Here is a 16302-nt window from a genome sequence, read left to right on the forward strand (position 1 = left end):
GTATTAGATGAAAAGACATGATTTAATTAGCTAGCTAGCTAGGGTTCAGTTTCAGACTTATGTTGAGCTTGATTTCTCATTTCATGATGAATATATGAATCAATTTTTAGTTTTCATATTCGCAGCTTTTGTGCATTAATCTCAGTTTGTTTGTACGTTGAGCTTGATTTCAATTTGTTTTTTACTCTCTGTGTGTCTCTGGCTCCGATCTCTGTGTGTGTGGTTACGTTATCAAAGCGGAAAAATTGGGGACTGTATGTATGGATGCATGTCATGCCATGTATGTATATGTATATTGCCTTATTTGCGTTGTACATATATGAATGGATGTAAATTTTGGTAGCAAGGGCAAGCAAAACCTCCTCCAATGGAGATGGAGTGTTAAATGTTGTTAGGAAATTGCACCTGTGAATTCTGAGCAAAGCAAGCCACTGCCCACTGCAGTATGCGGCGCGATTACGATGGGTATATGGCCGACCAACCCCAACGCAATTATGCTCTCGTCAGTGGTGGTTCAGTGTGTACGTGGTGGCGGTGGGGCCACCTGGTTAGAGTTAGGGCCGTACACCACGTTTCCTCCCCCTCCTCCTACCTCCCGCTCGCTGACACGGTTATGGGAGAATATTGTTCCTTGTTTTTCGACCAATCGTCAGTTTTCATTCAACCATGCATAACTTTCCATTATTTTCCCTTTTTAAAATATATATAAATAAATAGGATTTCCTCGTTTGTTTTCTAAGTGGGAGGTAATCACTGAAGATTAGAAAAAATGCACAGCATCATGCATGAATATGAACAATTAATTGTCTGAATTAACATTAATTGCGTCTACCGCTTCATCGTGATTCATATGTGGGATTTGGTTCTTTTATTTTTTTTCTCGATGTTTGGATGGTGGCGTTTGATTCCATGTTCGTGGCATAAATAAAATAAAATAAAATAAAATTTTTGAATCATGGATCGTAAATGAAATAGGGAAGAAAGATTGTGGTGGATTCAAATAAGCCCCATAGTTTTGGGCACAAGGATTCATGGCCTAAATAAGTCTGTCAAAAGCCATCCTGTTCTGTTGGAAGAAGCCAATAATTTCTGATTCTTTTCTTTGCAGATTTGATGTGTGATGGATTTATCGTAAAGATGAACGGACATGATGCGTTTGGTGGGATTGACTCAGACTCAGACTCAGACTCAGACAACTAGTATAGTCTGCAGTACAACGCATAAAAATAAATTAAGAATTAATTACAATTTAATACTTTATTATTACACTCTTAAGACATGTTAGTCTCTATTTTTTCAATTTTTACAATTACATATTCCGATCTTTTAAATTTATTACAATGTGTTACAGTCACATACCCCAGTCCCTAAACCTCCGAAAGGGAAAGGAAAAAAAGAGTTGGCAGTCCCAATTTGAAATAGACTTAAAGTTGGCTACCTCTCTGGTTTTAATTGCTTGCTTTCTCTGAGAGAGGAGTGTCTTAATCTCACCCTCGACGATGGATCTCCTTTGTGTATTTTCATTGTCCAGCTCATTAAAACATGCGAGGACGTGGAAGGAAGAATGACTTTTTGCAATATAATTGGCCCGAATACACAAGTATTTCTATTTTACAAAAGAAAGGAAACCAAACCACGTACAATTTTTTCAATTTTTTGTTTTTTTTCTCAAATCTGGCGTCTGCTTCAACGGCCTGTGTTGTGTGACTGACTGTCGTCTGTGTTGAAAAGTGAGGAGGTTGAGTAGCAAGCAATGGAGAACAAGGATGTGCATGGCCTGCCAGTGCCAGTGCCAGTGCCTTGCACTAAGAATATAGATGTGTGTATGTGTATCAGTGTATCAAAGTTCAAAAGTAGGAATTTCGACTTGGGATGAAAAGCCATGCGTGGCCTGGTATTGTAGCCGAGAAAAGATACTTCTGTAAGGATCATTTTCTCTCTTCTCCCTCAAATAAGCAAGGCATTTCTCAACCTCTGACTTCACTTCTAAATACACTTGATGAGCTTTCTCCCTGTCTCTTAATTCCTGCTTCCTCCCTTCAATACAATCACAATTTCGCAATATAATTACATTACAAACTCAAACACCTCATGCATCATCAATTCAATTCAATTCAAGACATCAATTAAATACATCTATGTATACACTTATGTGTCTTCCGTCTACGTACATACCTTGTGTTTCAATTGGTTTCCCAAAATAATAATAGAACCTGCCAGGAACTTTTGGTATAATTCCTGGAAAGTGTACATCTTGGTTTCCTACCTCCCCATCATGCCCAACTCTGTTATCACAACATCACATCCATATTATAATTAAGATGACAAAATTAATCTATGCAGAAAATGGAAATCAACAAAAGAAATAACATCTCAGATGTACTACCTCACTTTGGCAGCCTCATCCGTTATCTCCTCTATAAATCCCTTAAGGAAAGGGATTTTCATCTGGTCTTCATAATCCAAAACTAGCTGATAACAAACAACACACAATCATTAATCTTACAACAATATATGGCAATCACTTATTCACAAGAGAATAGAGATCACTCGAGACAGGCCAGTGGTGCAAAATGTGAATCAGAAATTAAAGGCGGGCAACCAGAGAGCACATGTAAGAGACATGATTTTGATGCCTGTAATTGCTTTCTCAAAAAGGCATAAAATGCAAGGTGTGTAGCCTTACATCAGCAATATCATCTTCTCCAACAGCACCAAAAGGTACGATTTTGGCTCCAAATCTTGCTGCCATCCTCACAAACTCTGACTGTTCTGGCCAGAATAACTTATATTCTTCCCCCTGGAAAAAAGTATAAGTTCAGTTTTGCGGGATTGATCCACTACAGCATTTGGAACTCTAGGCTTATCTAGTCTTCCCAGAAAAACAAAACAAAAAAAGGATTATTACACCACACAACAATATGCTAAACTGAACAAGACGATAAATTTGTTACCTTCCGGTGAAGAGCCTCACGCACTCCACCTGGATAGAGTAGGACATGACACTTTGAAGAAAGTAGTTTGTAAAAATTGCTTGCTGAGACAGGAACTGCACCCATAACTCTTAATGTGTCATAATTTGATATATCAGGTAGCCTTCCTTCTCTCAATTTCACAAACATCATTGGATGTGCTATTCCTCGCAGATGGATGTTTCTTTCTACAAACATCTGGGTTACCATGGGAGCCAATTCAAACCCCAGTAACATGTGATAACCAACAAACAATACAGGACCCTCTGAAGGAACCCCAGCTAGGCTCCTCACGATCTTCCCATCTGCTAAAGTTGAGAGCATCACTGGGCTAGTGGCTATGGATAGCCATCTAGGCATAATGGATAGTGATCAGAAATTGTTATAAAGATATTAGGAGTTGGCTTGAAGAAGTAGAATAAAGGGAAGGGAATATCACCCACCTGTTTGAGTCAACTACGTTTTTGACTTCAGAACGCGTGGGTGGTATGTAATCAGAAACATAGTCTCGGTGTCTGGAATGACGGTAGAAACCAGTACCCTTGATGACAGTTACCAAATCAAAATCATCTTCCTGCCATGGATTGGAAGTACAAATTTATGTATCAAAATAAAAACTTACAAAATGACCATTTGAGTGAATTTCAGGTGCTTTATTACTCACAAAAATCGGTTATAAAAAACACAATTTATCATTGAGAATTTAGCCATTGTAGGGAGGCCCTAATGCTTATCCAAGATAATTACTCAAACCAGTATCTCATAAGTAGGACACTTGACCAAACACTTGGAGATGTTGGTTACCGTACTTGAAAAAGTAGCAGAGAGAAAATTCATTTACTTTATCAGGGCTTATACAATCACCAATAAGAATGCACCCAAACACACATAGAGATCACCTACCGAGAAGAGGAAATGGCCGCTGTTCTCAAACATACGAATCTCACAATTTGCAAGTGTGCGTTGGAGTCTTTCACCTTCCTCTTGACTAGGTAGCAACTGATCCTTTCCACTAATAGGCAAATAACAAAGAATTTAGCCCCATCACGCAAGAAAGATGACAAGCTAAAGCAGTAAACTGCTCAGATGTGTCACCAGCAGATCACAAGTATTTAATGAAAATTAAATAATAGACCTGGAAAGTATCAGCGTTTGAGCTTTTACAGCATGGAGACGTGAATTGGCGTATGGAGAAGCTGATCTAATCATTTGTAGCTTCCACAGAAGTGTTTCTCTTGGTAAGATATCAGCAAGAACCTGTGACTTTAACCATTAAGTCTTTCTCACAAGATTCAACGACACTTCATAAGAATATAAGTATGCAGCATCAACATGAAAGATTCGAAGACAACCAACCCTCTTTAAGTGACTTCAAGCGAAGTACAGTATATTATTAATTATATTAATGATAACATACAATGCTACAGAAAATAACCTTGAAATAACACACTATAAACATCATAAATATCGAATGTTGACGCAACAAACTTGTCTTACAGAGAGATAAGTTGTTGACGCAGCAAGATCATGTGATAGCTTCTCAACTGTCTCTGGCAGAGGAAGTCCAAGTCCCTTCTCCAAATTAGCCACCAGAACACCTAAATGCAGGCAAAATAGCAGCAGGATAATCAACAAAATATTATTGTAATAAGCATTGGAACTTTGAGCCAATAATTAATGGTAAAAGGGGGCAACAAGCAGAGATTACTCAAATAACAAATCAGTTCCTAATAAAAGTTTATATAAGATAGAATCACATTCTTACTCCAGGAAAAAAATAAGCTTGTTAGTCTCAAAAACAAAAGTAACAAGTTCTCTTTTCTTTTTTGTTTCTCATGGAGAACATGCTCGCGGATGCTCATCACTTTTAACCTCAACATGTTCCTCTATACCCAACCTAAGGGTTAATTTATCGGAGACAACATTGATAGACAACTTTTTCAAATGGAAATCACTTTAAATCAAGACTCAACCTACCGCCCTGCCCCCATAGTGCGTAGCTAATACGATCTTGAATTCTTGTATTGAAATATTTCCAGAAACAAATATGCATGGCAAGCAAGTAAAACAAGAAAACCAAAAGGCGGAACAATGAAAACAGACCTGTCATTGAGCTCAGTATATGAGGAAGGCTAATAGGAAGTGAGTCAGGAATGACCTGCAGCACAGGTATTATTGGTTGAAGTTGTGACTTGCCGAAGGACGTAGCTGCACATGAACATCAGGTAGGTGCTAAACCGAGTGAGCAAAAGAATCAAATTAATACCTTCTGTTTTAGAGCTAATTTACTTTGGTTTTATAGAGTATGCCAAGCAATATAAGATCAGATAGTGAAAATCCAAAGGACCTAATACAGTTAATCCATGACTTATCGTTTCTCAGCATGCTTGTGCAGGACTGAATTACTGTGAGCAGAAAGTAATCTCCAAATTCAACTTCCACCAGAAAAGTCCATGTGAACAATTCTTGGCGTAAAAACGACAAAAACCCTGAATCTTTAAACTTTGGTTTAAAATGACTTAAGAGGAAGGGGCGTGTTACCTGGATTAGCCAAAATTAGAACAAGGTCAATATCAGGGTTAAGGGCTGCCACGGATAGCGCGAGGCATGCTCCAAGAGATTCTCCAACAAGATATATGGGCCTAGTTGGTGAGTGATGATGCTCTGACCTAATTGTTCTTTCAACAAGCTTCACTAGATCTGACACATGGAAATGAATAAAAGGACCAAATTACATAGGAGGAAATCATCTCTTTTATCCAAGAACATCTTGGCAATAGAAGAACAGAAACATTTTGGCAACGAGAAAACAGAAACAACGTGCACCATTTCACTCATGTGATTTTATTAGAGTGCTACCAATAATATGAGGAGAGCAAACATTCAGAATATCATCAACGCTACATGAAATGAAACTACCGGTGAGATGTAACAGCATACAATACAGGCATATCATAGAGAAAGAGAAGAAGGAAGAACCTGTAAATGATGTGCGATCCTTAGCAGGAATATGCAAGCACCAGACATCGAAAATCCTTCACACAGCAAGTGAAAAAGGGCATATATGTTTAGGCTACGTACTTAATTCAAATACTTGTATTCTAACTTGTACCAGGACAGGAGGATGCAGTCAAAATTTAGGAAACATATATAATATTATTATAAACTTAATTGGAGTTACTTCCTACTTTCCAAGCTTGTGTTGATGTCTTATAAGCCCAAGTCCAGTGCCATCAATTCCTGCATCATTCAGAAGAAGAAAGCAAAGAAGATAATTTAAAAGAAAATTAAACTTCACTTATTTAAGCTGATTTTTTTAATCCAAAAACAAAAAAAGATATGATAACGCAGTAGGAAAGGAAGCTTGAGCATTAATTAGACACGTGTAAGCCGATGATTGAACTTTATTTGGCAGCGATCATAGATCAAAATGATTGTTTCGCTAATGAATCCCAAAAATAAAACAAACCAATAAAGTGTTGAGCAAAAGCTCTGTTTTGCATTTGATATCTAATAAGTTTGTAATCATGATGATGAAAAGAAAAGCATTTCCCGGGAAATCATTTGCAGAGAAAGAAAGGTAAAAGTTAGACTTTTTTATTTTTTAATTATTTTTTATTTTTAAAGAAGGGATATAATATAAATACCAGGCAAAAAGAGAAGCAGAGGCGAATTGTCCAAGCGGGACCCGCCGTCGTGTAAGGGAGAGAACCAGCGAGGCGGTCCAACGCCGCCACCATTGGAAGTGACGAAATCCTTGGCTTGCTCAAAGTAATCCGTCAAGCTCAGACGCTCTTGCTCTTCTTCTTCCGCATCCAACTCCTCCTGGTCCTCCTGACCAGACCACCTCTTCTTCTCTGCAGCAGCTGACGTGGTCGTCGTATGAGCTTCCTTCCCGGACGACCCGCCGGTTTGGTTGTTGACTGTGGTCAGGACCGTGGGAGTGTGGTCTGTGGAGACGGCGGCTAGCCTCCGAGATGGAACAGAGATCGGATTGAACTTTGATTTTCCGGATGATGATGATGATGACGTGAATTCGGGACGGATAACGGAGGGCAAGCGGCTGGGAAAAAGACAAACTCCGGTGGCGGCCATGGAAGTAATAGAGGTAGGCTTATGTTGAGCTGGCTGCTCGCCGGGGGAGGTATTTAGAGATTTGAAAGAGTGGAGTGGGGCGTGGCCTGCTGCTGCCGATGGTATGCGAAGGCTTTTTTATAAGAGTGAATTGTTTTTGTCTTGTGTTTGCTAGGAACACTATTCGTCAGCTAGTGACTAGTCTTTGTTTTTTTTTGTTTTTTGTTTTAATTATGGAAACGCAAAGCGGAAGGAGGGAGGGAGGGCTGTTGGTGCAGACCCAATGGCAATGGTAATTGGTTGGTGAAAAAAGTGTGGAAGGGTGTGGTTGTCCGTTGTCCTGGGTTCTCGCTGTTTTGTCGTTTTGGAGGTTTGTGTTTGTCCCACCGAGAATCTAGTAGTAAGATCAGTGTAGGATAAGGATTTGGGTTGGGTTAGGTTGGGTGTGATTAGTGATTGCTGAGTATGTCGAGTTCACCTTGTGTTGATTGTTTGGTTTTGGGTTTGGCTTGGTTTCACAAATAATCAAATCATCTTCGTTTGGTTTGCATCCAAAAGGGTAATTAAATTGGGTTAGGTTGGGTGTGATTAGTGATTGCTGAGTATGTCGAGTTCACCTTGTGTTGATTGTTTGGTTTTGGGTTTGGCTTGGTTTCACAAATAATCAATCATCTTCGTTTGGTTTGCATCCAAAAGGGTAATTAAATAAGGAAAGAAAGAGAGACATTTTGAAATAAGATGGAGGAGAATCAGTGAAGTCATATTAGAAAAAGAATGATTGGAAGGAGCATTGAAAAGTGATTTGGTGGAGTCGTGACATGTGCGTGATTTTAGCAGTAGCTAGATAGAAAGTACAAAAATGATATATGAGTATAGTGTATATCAGGTTTGATGAAAAGGACCGCGTTGCGTTGCTGTGGCCTTTTGCTTGCCCCAAAAACATTTCACAGAGGCTATAAGCCTATAACTTTAAGAAAAGGCAAAAGGCAGTTTGGTCTCTTTTGGTTTTTGGTTTGGATGAAAGCATTTTTTAGTACGTACGTGATGGGGTATGGACTCACTACTTAAGTTGTCATGTCACGACTCATGACGACTCAATTTTCCGTAAGTGCCTGCCACACACAGCTAACCTAACCTAACCTAAGCTAAATAACTTCGCTTTGAAATTGACTAGTGGTAAGTAGATTCAGTGAAATATGTTTACTATTAAGGTTTAAAATATTGATGGTATCGAAAATATTAGTAGTCTAAAAATATGAAAATTTAGATAGAAATATCAGGATATTATCGATATCGATAAAAATTAAATAAAAACTACGAAAATTGTAAGAAAAACTTGAAAATTTTTATTAAAATTTTGGAGGATGTTTATTCAATCAATTATCTATTAGTTTATCACAAAAAATTGGAACGAAATGCATTGCATAATGAGTTTAACTGATTTAAGTTGATTATATAGCTAGCTGACAAACACTGTGAGTGTAGAAAATATGTAGTAATTAATGAAAGAAAATTAAACACACCATAATCATTTATATATAATGATTGACTACAATATTTTATACTTTATACATGGCATGGTAAGATACATGAGTGACTTAGTACCACATACAGTTCCTATGAAGTTTAAAATTTTCACTATCTTCATCATCTCTATGTGTAGAGTAAGTGTATTGTGAAAAGTAGTCATCAAATGATAAATTTCCGAAATAGTTTTGCATGTAATTGTTAATATGTCATCTATATGGATTCGAGATTGGTTGACGTTGTTCATAAGCAAAATTATTTGAAGATTGGATCTCGGATTCTTTCCATGAGCCGCTCAATTCCATCCCAAAGGGAAAGGTCAAAGACTCACATTCTCATGTGAAAATCTGATTTTTACAAAAACAGTTCAAAATAAAACAATCTAAATTTACATATTTTAGCATATTATCATAAAAACGTAAGCAACATGGTAATTATAATATCCATGATCCGAAAAAAAGATAATATCCTTGATATTTCGACGATATTATCAATATTTTAGACTATTTACTATCTGTTCAAACATTTTTATCTTCCAACAAACAATATTTTTGAAACAAATAAAATATCATGTTTCCAAATGAATGCAGAACAAGTTGAACAACTAATTTATATTTTGTTGGGTTACATTGAAATCATTGGTCAATCTTTTGTCGCCCACATATACCCTTCTTGTACTGTACCCGCGTTCTAGCCAACGTCATTTTAAATTTAAATTTCCCTTTCTTTTTTGCTATCTTTTTGTTTTTTTGGCTGGAACTGAACCAAATAGATTGAAGAGTGAAGGCAATTAAGAAAGTGATGGTCTTCGCAGTTGTAAGCCACACAAGAAAAGTCTTGTGAGTTTGACAGAAATTAGGGCCGCCAATGATGTTGTTTTTGATCAACTAACTCAAGAAGAAATAGATTATAAATTTAAGTTAGGAAAAGGAAAAGAAAAAAACTCACACACATAGATATTATAAGAATTTAAATTTAAAATCACTTAAGAGCATACTAAAAATCTCTGAACCAATCTAATCAGGTGAGAGAAATTTAAGTTTAGTTAATATTGTAAACATTTTTGACAATAAGAATTTTAGTTTTTTATTAAAATACAGGGTAGTCTCCTCCAGGTGCAGATTATTTTACACTAGAGTGTTCGCTAATCTAGCCTCATTATGTGCGTAAACAAAGGAGGTGTCACACGCATGATTGATGGGATGCACATGTAATAATACCATATTATATAGACAATGAAATTGAATTATTTATTTAGCTGACTCTCCCTGCCTGCAGGCCTCAACTCCTTTTTTTCTTTTTCTTTTTTGGGTCGAAGCACCTCAACTCCTTAAGCACTAGATTCCAGGTCTCTCTAGATTCTAGAACAAGGGGGACCCCAATCAAGTTTTTATATTGAGCATGTGCCATTATTACAAACGTTGGCTTAATTTTTTTATTTGTGTGACTTAAAACTTGGAAGTTTTGACAGGACAGGATACTTGCTTTGCTTGCTTGCCATATATAATAGTTACATAATTGGCTTTTAGCTATCTCTTTCTGTTTGTAAAGAATCCCTCTACGCACCACCATACGGCAATATTATATTGGAATTTTAGAAATTATTATTGGGTTGGGTCACTCATCCACTCTCACTCATGACTCGTTCTAATCTTTTTTTTTCTTTTTAAGATGATTTGATGTGTTTAATTTTTAATCCAATATATGATTTTCACGAGACGCAATAATTATATAGTCCAGTACCCCGCGTATGCTATATAATATAGGTGTGATGTTGAAATCCCAAAATTAACGTACAAAACAAAATCATCAGTTGAGATTGAGAGTTGACCCAGCCAGTCAGTACGCCGTACGCGCCAGCCAACCAACCAATTGCCCATGGCCCGATGGATCATAATCTTTGGGCCTCTCTATCCATACTGGGTTGGGTTGGGTTGGGCTTATGAGAATGAATATTCCATTTATAAGAAACGTGCTAAAACTGTTTTGCTTACAAGAGTGGAGGAAATGGTTAAAAATCATTTAAATGTCACAATTGTTTGTTGGTTGATTGAGGGATGGACCCCAAATGTCATTCCAAATGTCTGCAAAGGACTAAAGGAGAGGAGAAATTAATGAGGCATGCATTCTTAGGAGAGAAGAGAAGAGAAGCAACAGTACAGTACACACAGAGGAGAGGAGAGGAGAGGAGAGGAGAGAAGAGAAGAGAAGAGAAGAGAAGCAACATGTCACCATGTGGATGTGGTTGTGCTTCTGAATAGGATAGGATTTCAATTTTAACAAACAATGGTTTGGATTGGTCGCAGAGTTGAAATTTATTATTGTACTCGACTCTTGGTGAGCTTGTACATTTTGAATTCCAATAACCCGACTACACCAACCTAATCCCTATATTTATTTGTCTAAAATAATTAGGTTTTGGATTTCAGAAAAGGGAAACTTGTTTTATTTGTATTTTGGTTGTATAATGAAATGGAAATCCCAAAATCAAGGGTCCGAGTAGGAGACAAGGGTTTTCCTTTGCCTATTTATTGGACAGAAGAAGAGAAAGACTGCATTTATGAAGGGTCTTCCTTTTCCGTCCTTGTTAGGTAAAACTCACTTATTACCTCTCTAAAACCCTCCCCAGATCACAACTAGATCTTCTCCTCTTTGGGTTTTTGACAAGTGCCCATCGTCCCCATTTGCTCTGCTTTCTATTCAATTCCTTGGAAAAGGAACACAATCCAGCATCAAATTCAAATGGCGTCAGAGGCGTGTAAAGAGAAAACTTCCTCTGCGCTCCCCAAAATGACATCTTCTTCAGGCCTTCCGATGTCAAGTCCACGGCAGCAGAGGATGAGTTTGTTGGTGGCTCAAGCCACTCTAAGAATCTCAGCCATCGTCTTCACATTAATCGCAATCTCTGTTATCGTCACCAACACCCAATCTGTCATCGTTTTTGGGTTCAAGTTCGAAGCACATTATACCTACTCAACTGCCTTCAAGTAAACACAGATCCGCCACTGACTGCAGTGCACTGCACTCAACTCTCAAAGATCCAATTTTTGAATCATTCATTTATTTTATTTTTTATTTGCTGGGTTTCTGTTGTTACAGGTTCTTGGTTGGTGCTAATGCTGTGGTGTGTGCCTTCTCTGCACTGTCATTGATCTTCTTATCCTTGTTCGTAAGCCGTTCAGTGCCACAACAGCAGCAGCAGCAGCAGCAGCAGCTCAAAAACTATTTCTTTCTCTTGTTGCATGATGTGGTTAGCAGCAAATGCTTCTCTTATGATTTCATAATTCTTCATCACTTATGAGAATTGTAATAATTTAATGTGAATTGCAGGTGATGATGGTGTTGATAATATCTGGATGTGCAGCTGCAACTGCAATCGGTTACGTGGGGCGCTATGGAGAGAAAAAAATGACTTGGCAGCCTACATGCGGCTATGTCTCCAAGTACTGCAACAGAATGTCCATCTCTCTTGCCTTCTCCTATTTGGCCTTCTTTGCCTACTTGCTTCTCACTTTCACATCTGCCCTCACTCTCGTGTCTCGCCCTACTACTCAATGAATTTCAATACATCATCATCGTCAGAAAAAAAAACACAAGAAATCTCAGATCAGTAAGAAATTTCCCATTTTGTTCTTAGCATTTGGGAAATATGCAGACAGAGTGATAATGCTTGCTTGCACAATTTGATTTGTTTTTGGCTAATGAGAAAGAAAAAAAAAACTACGAGTATGGCCTCTGTAGAAGTTATGGTTAATGAATGGTTGGATTTTATATATCGTAGTTGATTATATTATATTAGTCCTATATTCTCACTTGCTAATTCACAATCACAAGTTCACAACCCAGGAAGGAAGGAAGTGTTGATGGATGGCAAGTCAACAACCAAAGAAAGAAAATAAAGTGGACCAAAGTTTTTAAAATTCATAGGTATTAGGTAGGTACATAGATGACACTTTCTTACTTGTTTGTCATCAATTACTCGACACTTGACTGGTGTAACAAACAGGGTATCCTATTTAATTCCACATACATACAAACTCGTCATCACTTGATCTTTTGATGATGACCGATTTCCATTTCTTTGGGTTTCTGCGTGGACCACCACCTATTGCACCTATTGCAATTGCAATTGCAATTTCAATTTAAGCCAATAATAATATGAACGTGCATGCATATCCATCTTCAAATTTCTAATTTATATTTTGACTCAAAGTCAACTTACACTTCCAAAGTCCTGGGAATGGGCAGGCAGGGAAGCAAAAATGATGTCTTATCATATATCATCAGATTCATATATAAAACATATACATAGATATGGTTAAGTAATTAAAGGTAAACCAAAGCAAGACCGTAACTAGTTGCTATCCTCCTCCTGTGGTGTGCTATCACTCAGTTTCAGTCTCATCTTCACTGTCTTTAAGATGCTCTTTCAGGGTCTGGCCTTCTGTTTCCCACTTTTCGGCATCCCAAGCTGGGTCCATTTCCGGTAGCTGATAGTCATCGGGTCTTAATGACAGTTGAAATTCTGGCAGGTCAGGCAATGTTTGGAGAGCCCTGCGTAATTACAAGCTTAGTAATTTTGAGTTTTCCATCTTTAAAATAGTTACGGAATAAATAACATCTCCAGGATATGAAAATTGAAATAAATCTTATGAACTCAGATCATCATAGATTCATAGACATGGATAAAGAAAGAAAGGCCCTTACTTCTCTTGCTCTAAGAGGTAGCCATACATCTGAGATTTCCTTGTTGCAACTTCAGGAATTTTCTGATGCAAATGCCTCATAGCTCCCCAGAGTGGAGGAGCCCTTGAAATTTAGAAGAAAAGAAAAACCAAATCAAAGATAAGTGGAGCTACAAGAAAAAAGCTCAAGGAAAGGAAGAAGATTTTCATGCTCTACATATATGAAGAGTCAGTATCAACCTGGTAACTGGAGCTGCAAGGCAAAAGGTTAAGCAAGCTTTCTTGCTCTCTGATAGAATTTCTTCCGCGGCAAGAAAACAACATACTGCGCTAACGTGGCAGGATGGCTCATTACCCTTGTCAAGGATCAGACCATGGTAGTAGTATGCTGCAGCCTGGTGATACAAGGGTGCATATCACATCTACACATAGTGCATGCAGAAATGGGAACAATTTCGTAATTGGATGGAGATAAATCAATTGCTTTAATACCTTTGACTCAAGAAATTTCCATTTGATGAACCACATATGCTTCTTCCCACACCCGTTATTGATGTCACATCCTGACAAGCAGTGATAAGCCTGATCTCAAAAAGCAGGAAAAAAGCACAATTTGTAGTAAACTCAGGATATAGTTGTGGAGGCCAAACGTCTTTCTAAAAGGAAATAACTAATTACATAAATTTCAAACGAGGCATAAGCTGTAAACTATAATTAATAATAATAATCATTTTAAGAGTTGGACAACAAGTTGAAGATTTAACCCATGAAAGATCTGTAGAGCGTGTATACAGACCTGGCTAAAATAGGTCAATTGCTCACATGCCAATCTTCTTTTGACTGATAAAGTGGCCTTCTGACAGTCAACAGCCAAACCAAGCTGAATTTCTGTTCCCTGAATTAGTCATCAAGAACAGTATCTGTAATATATATCTCAAACTCAAGCAGTCGGTAAAATAAATCAAAAAATGAAAAGAAAAAAACAGTGAAGTACCTGGCCCAGAGATTGAAAGGAAATGGCCTCCAATACACCGTCATGCAAATTGTTTGGCAACTTTTTCCTGCGTTCAGAAGATTTGATGTTTTAGTGTGAAATCTTGACACCAAATTCCCAAATTTACTTTAACTCTCAACATACTTGATTTCAGGCGGTATGCGAATCAGTACATCCCGGACACAGAATTCCAAGTAGCCTGATGCCTTAAGCAGCAAGTCGACAGCAACTCTTTTGCAATCTGAAAGAAAAGATTATAATGGAAACTTACTTATGAGAAGCCATAATGATTTGGCTGTAAAACCTATAATTCAAAAAAGGATGAACATATATAATAAAGGGTTATGGACAAAAATACTAACCTGAAGAGACAGTCCTTAAACCGGAACCAGAATGGTCGTGTGGGATCATCAATATGTCAGCCTCCGACAATGTAAGCACAGCCATGAGGTGAACAACAGACAGGACTTCAAACCAAGAGTTTGCCACACAGGCTTCCTGCTTATCATATTTCCATCACAACAATTAATTGCATGACAAATTGGCAATGAATGATCAAAGGCTATCCCATAGTTAGCAAAACTAAGCCCGTTTCTGATGGTCTTACCTGCTTGCCATCCTCTAAGCTTTTCCACTTGAATTCAACCGATCCCTCTAGACCATATTCTGTTACGTATGCAAATTAGCATTTTGTTTTTAATTGCTTGAGAGAGAGAGAGAGAGAGAGAGAGAGAGAGTTAAGTTTCTTTCAAACCTTTCTTAGTGAGCCCAATTAAAACAGACAAGTACTCCTCCAGTGCTCTCCTCAGTTCAGGAATAGCAGATCCACCTATACAAACAAACAACTCCAGTTTAGAAGAAGAAACTCGAAAAAGAAAAGAAAAAAGCCTTTTGGTTGCTGAAAAAACAGAGGGAGAGAGTCAAGTCAACATTTGAACTATAAGTTCCAAATACTTGTGTGCAAGTCCCAATCTCCTAAGCACTAACTTCCTTTGGTACATTTTCCCAGCAACCAAACAAACAGAAGACAAAGAATGATGAGTGGATGGAAGGGAGCGCTGACCAGTGTCCTCTGCCACTAAGACAATCTGATTGCGAAGGGAAGACAATCTGTGAGCAAGATCTATTGGGATTAGGCCTCTAAGCCGCCTTTGAAGATCAGATTGTGCAGGAATTCGCGTTGATGGGACGAGGACGACGACTTCGGGGACAGTCAACTTCTTCCTCCCTCCAACAGCATAAACAGAAGAAGCGCAGCCCATTTTGTTTTGTGGGTTTTATTGGTTTCAAATTCGAACATAACAATAGCATCCTATACACAACAAACCACCCATCCAAATCTGTGTTTAAGTCCCATCAAAGACACAGAATGGTGAAAAGAATGAGAGCTACAAATGGGCATAATTGAGGCATTTTGCAACAAAAAAAAGTCTAATTTGACATGGATTAGGAAAAAATAAGAGCATGCATTTTACAAGAAAGATGTGAGAGAGTGGAATACTAGAAAAACAGAGCATGCATGAATATAAAATTGCTAAGACAATGACACTTACTGGGTACAATAATACAGAGAGGAGAGGAGAGGACAGTTGAGAGAGAGCTGTGAAGCTTCGGGGGTGCAATAGAAACGCTAATTTAATTATGGCCAAATCTCAGAGAGAGAGAGAGAGAGAGTCCGGGAAAATAGAAGGCTCTGTGACCGAGACGTGTCTCACATGGCGTAGACGACGTAGTAGTAGAAGTCTCAATTTCTCTGCTGCTTTGTAAAAGGAGGAGAGGAGCCGTTGAAATTCGTCAAGAGAAAGTATTTGTTTAAGGGTCCAGGTGGACGATTGAACGTGAGCACGTGGCTTTCGAACTAGGCAATCACCTTCATGTTGGACCGATGGACAGCTGGCTTCATATCTGAGGCTCGCCGACATACGCTGATTGTTCCTATAAAAGTTCTGGGCCCTTGGATTAGCCATGTCATGTACCGGTAAATTGGGAAGAGATCTGCTGAAGAAGCACTTTTTCGGATTGAACTCTTGAGCTTTACTGTGTGTATAAC

At 38.2% G+C, this 16302-nt stretch overlaps 3 protein-coding genes across 5 annotated transcripts; 1 reads left to right on the forward strand and 2 right to left on the reverse strand.

Annotated features, from left to right (window-relative positions):
* On the reverse strand, positions 1554 to 7268 carry LOC18782762 (acyltransferase-like protein At3g26840, chloroplastic). Its single transcript, XM_007215569.2, has 14 exons — positions 6620 to 7268; positions 6161 to 6212; positions 5952 to 6007; positions 5514 to 5672; positions 5076 to 5180; positions 4470 to 4570; positions 4108 to 4229; positions 3876 to 3984; positions 3416 to 3546; positions 2955 to 3324; positions 2687 to 2800; positions 2387 to 2472; positions 2176 to 2285; positions 1554 to 2037 (listed from the first exon to the last, which is right to left on the reverse strand). Exons 1-14 carry the CDS (start codon positions 7065 to 7067, stop codon positions 1841 to 1843), a joined length of 2160 nt encoding a protein of 719 aa, XP_007215631.2. The 5' UTR covers positions 7068 to 7268; the 3' UTR covers positions 1554 to 1840.
* Positions 10545 to 12361, forward strand: LOC18782440 (CASP-like protein 1F2). The gene is made up of 3 exons (XM_007217303.2): positions 10545 to 11560; positions 11673 to 11823; positions 11904 to 12361. The coding sequence occupies exons 1-3, from the start codon at positions 11316 to 11318 to the stop codon at positions 12129 to 12131; spliced, it is 624 nt and encodes a 207-aa protein (XP_007217365.2). The 5' UTR covers positions 10545 to 11315; the 3' UTR covers positions 12132 to 12361.
* On the reverse strand, positions 12728 to 15950 carry LOC18783998. Of its 3 annotated transcripts, none has more exons than XM_020558924.1 (12): positions 15806 to 15950; positions 15316 to 15564; positions 15007 to 15081; positions 14860 to 14918; positions 14615 to 14750; positions 14397 to 14493; positions 14253 to 14319; positions 14055 to 14153; positions 13751 to 13840; positions 13499 to 13653; positions 13281 to 13382; positions 12728 to 13127 (listed from the first exon to the last, which is right to left on the reverse strand). In XM_020558924.1, exons 2-12 carry the CDS (start codon positions 15512 to 15514, stop codon positions 12959 to 12961), a joined length of 1248 nt encoding a protein of 415 aa, XP_020414513.1. In that variant the 5' UTR covers positions 15515 to 15564; positions 15806 to 15950; the 3' UTR covers positions 12728 to 12958. The 3 variants fall into 3 exon arrangements, with proteins under 3 accessions (XP_020414513.1, XP_020414512.1, XP_007216312.1); XM_020558923.1 differs by having other exon boundaries at positions 15316 to 15592; XM_007216250.2 differs by lacking the exon at positions 15806 to 15950 and having other exon boundaries at positions 15316 to 15751.

The sequence above is a fragment of the Prunus persica genome, chromosome G3, assembly GCF_000346465.2.
Source record: "Prunus persica cultivar Lovell chromosome G3, Prunus_persica_NCBIv2, whole genome shotgun sequence".
Classification (NCBI taxonomy): Eukaryota; Viridiplantae; Streptophyta; class Magnoliopsida; order Rosales; family Rosaceae; genus Prunus; species Prunus persica.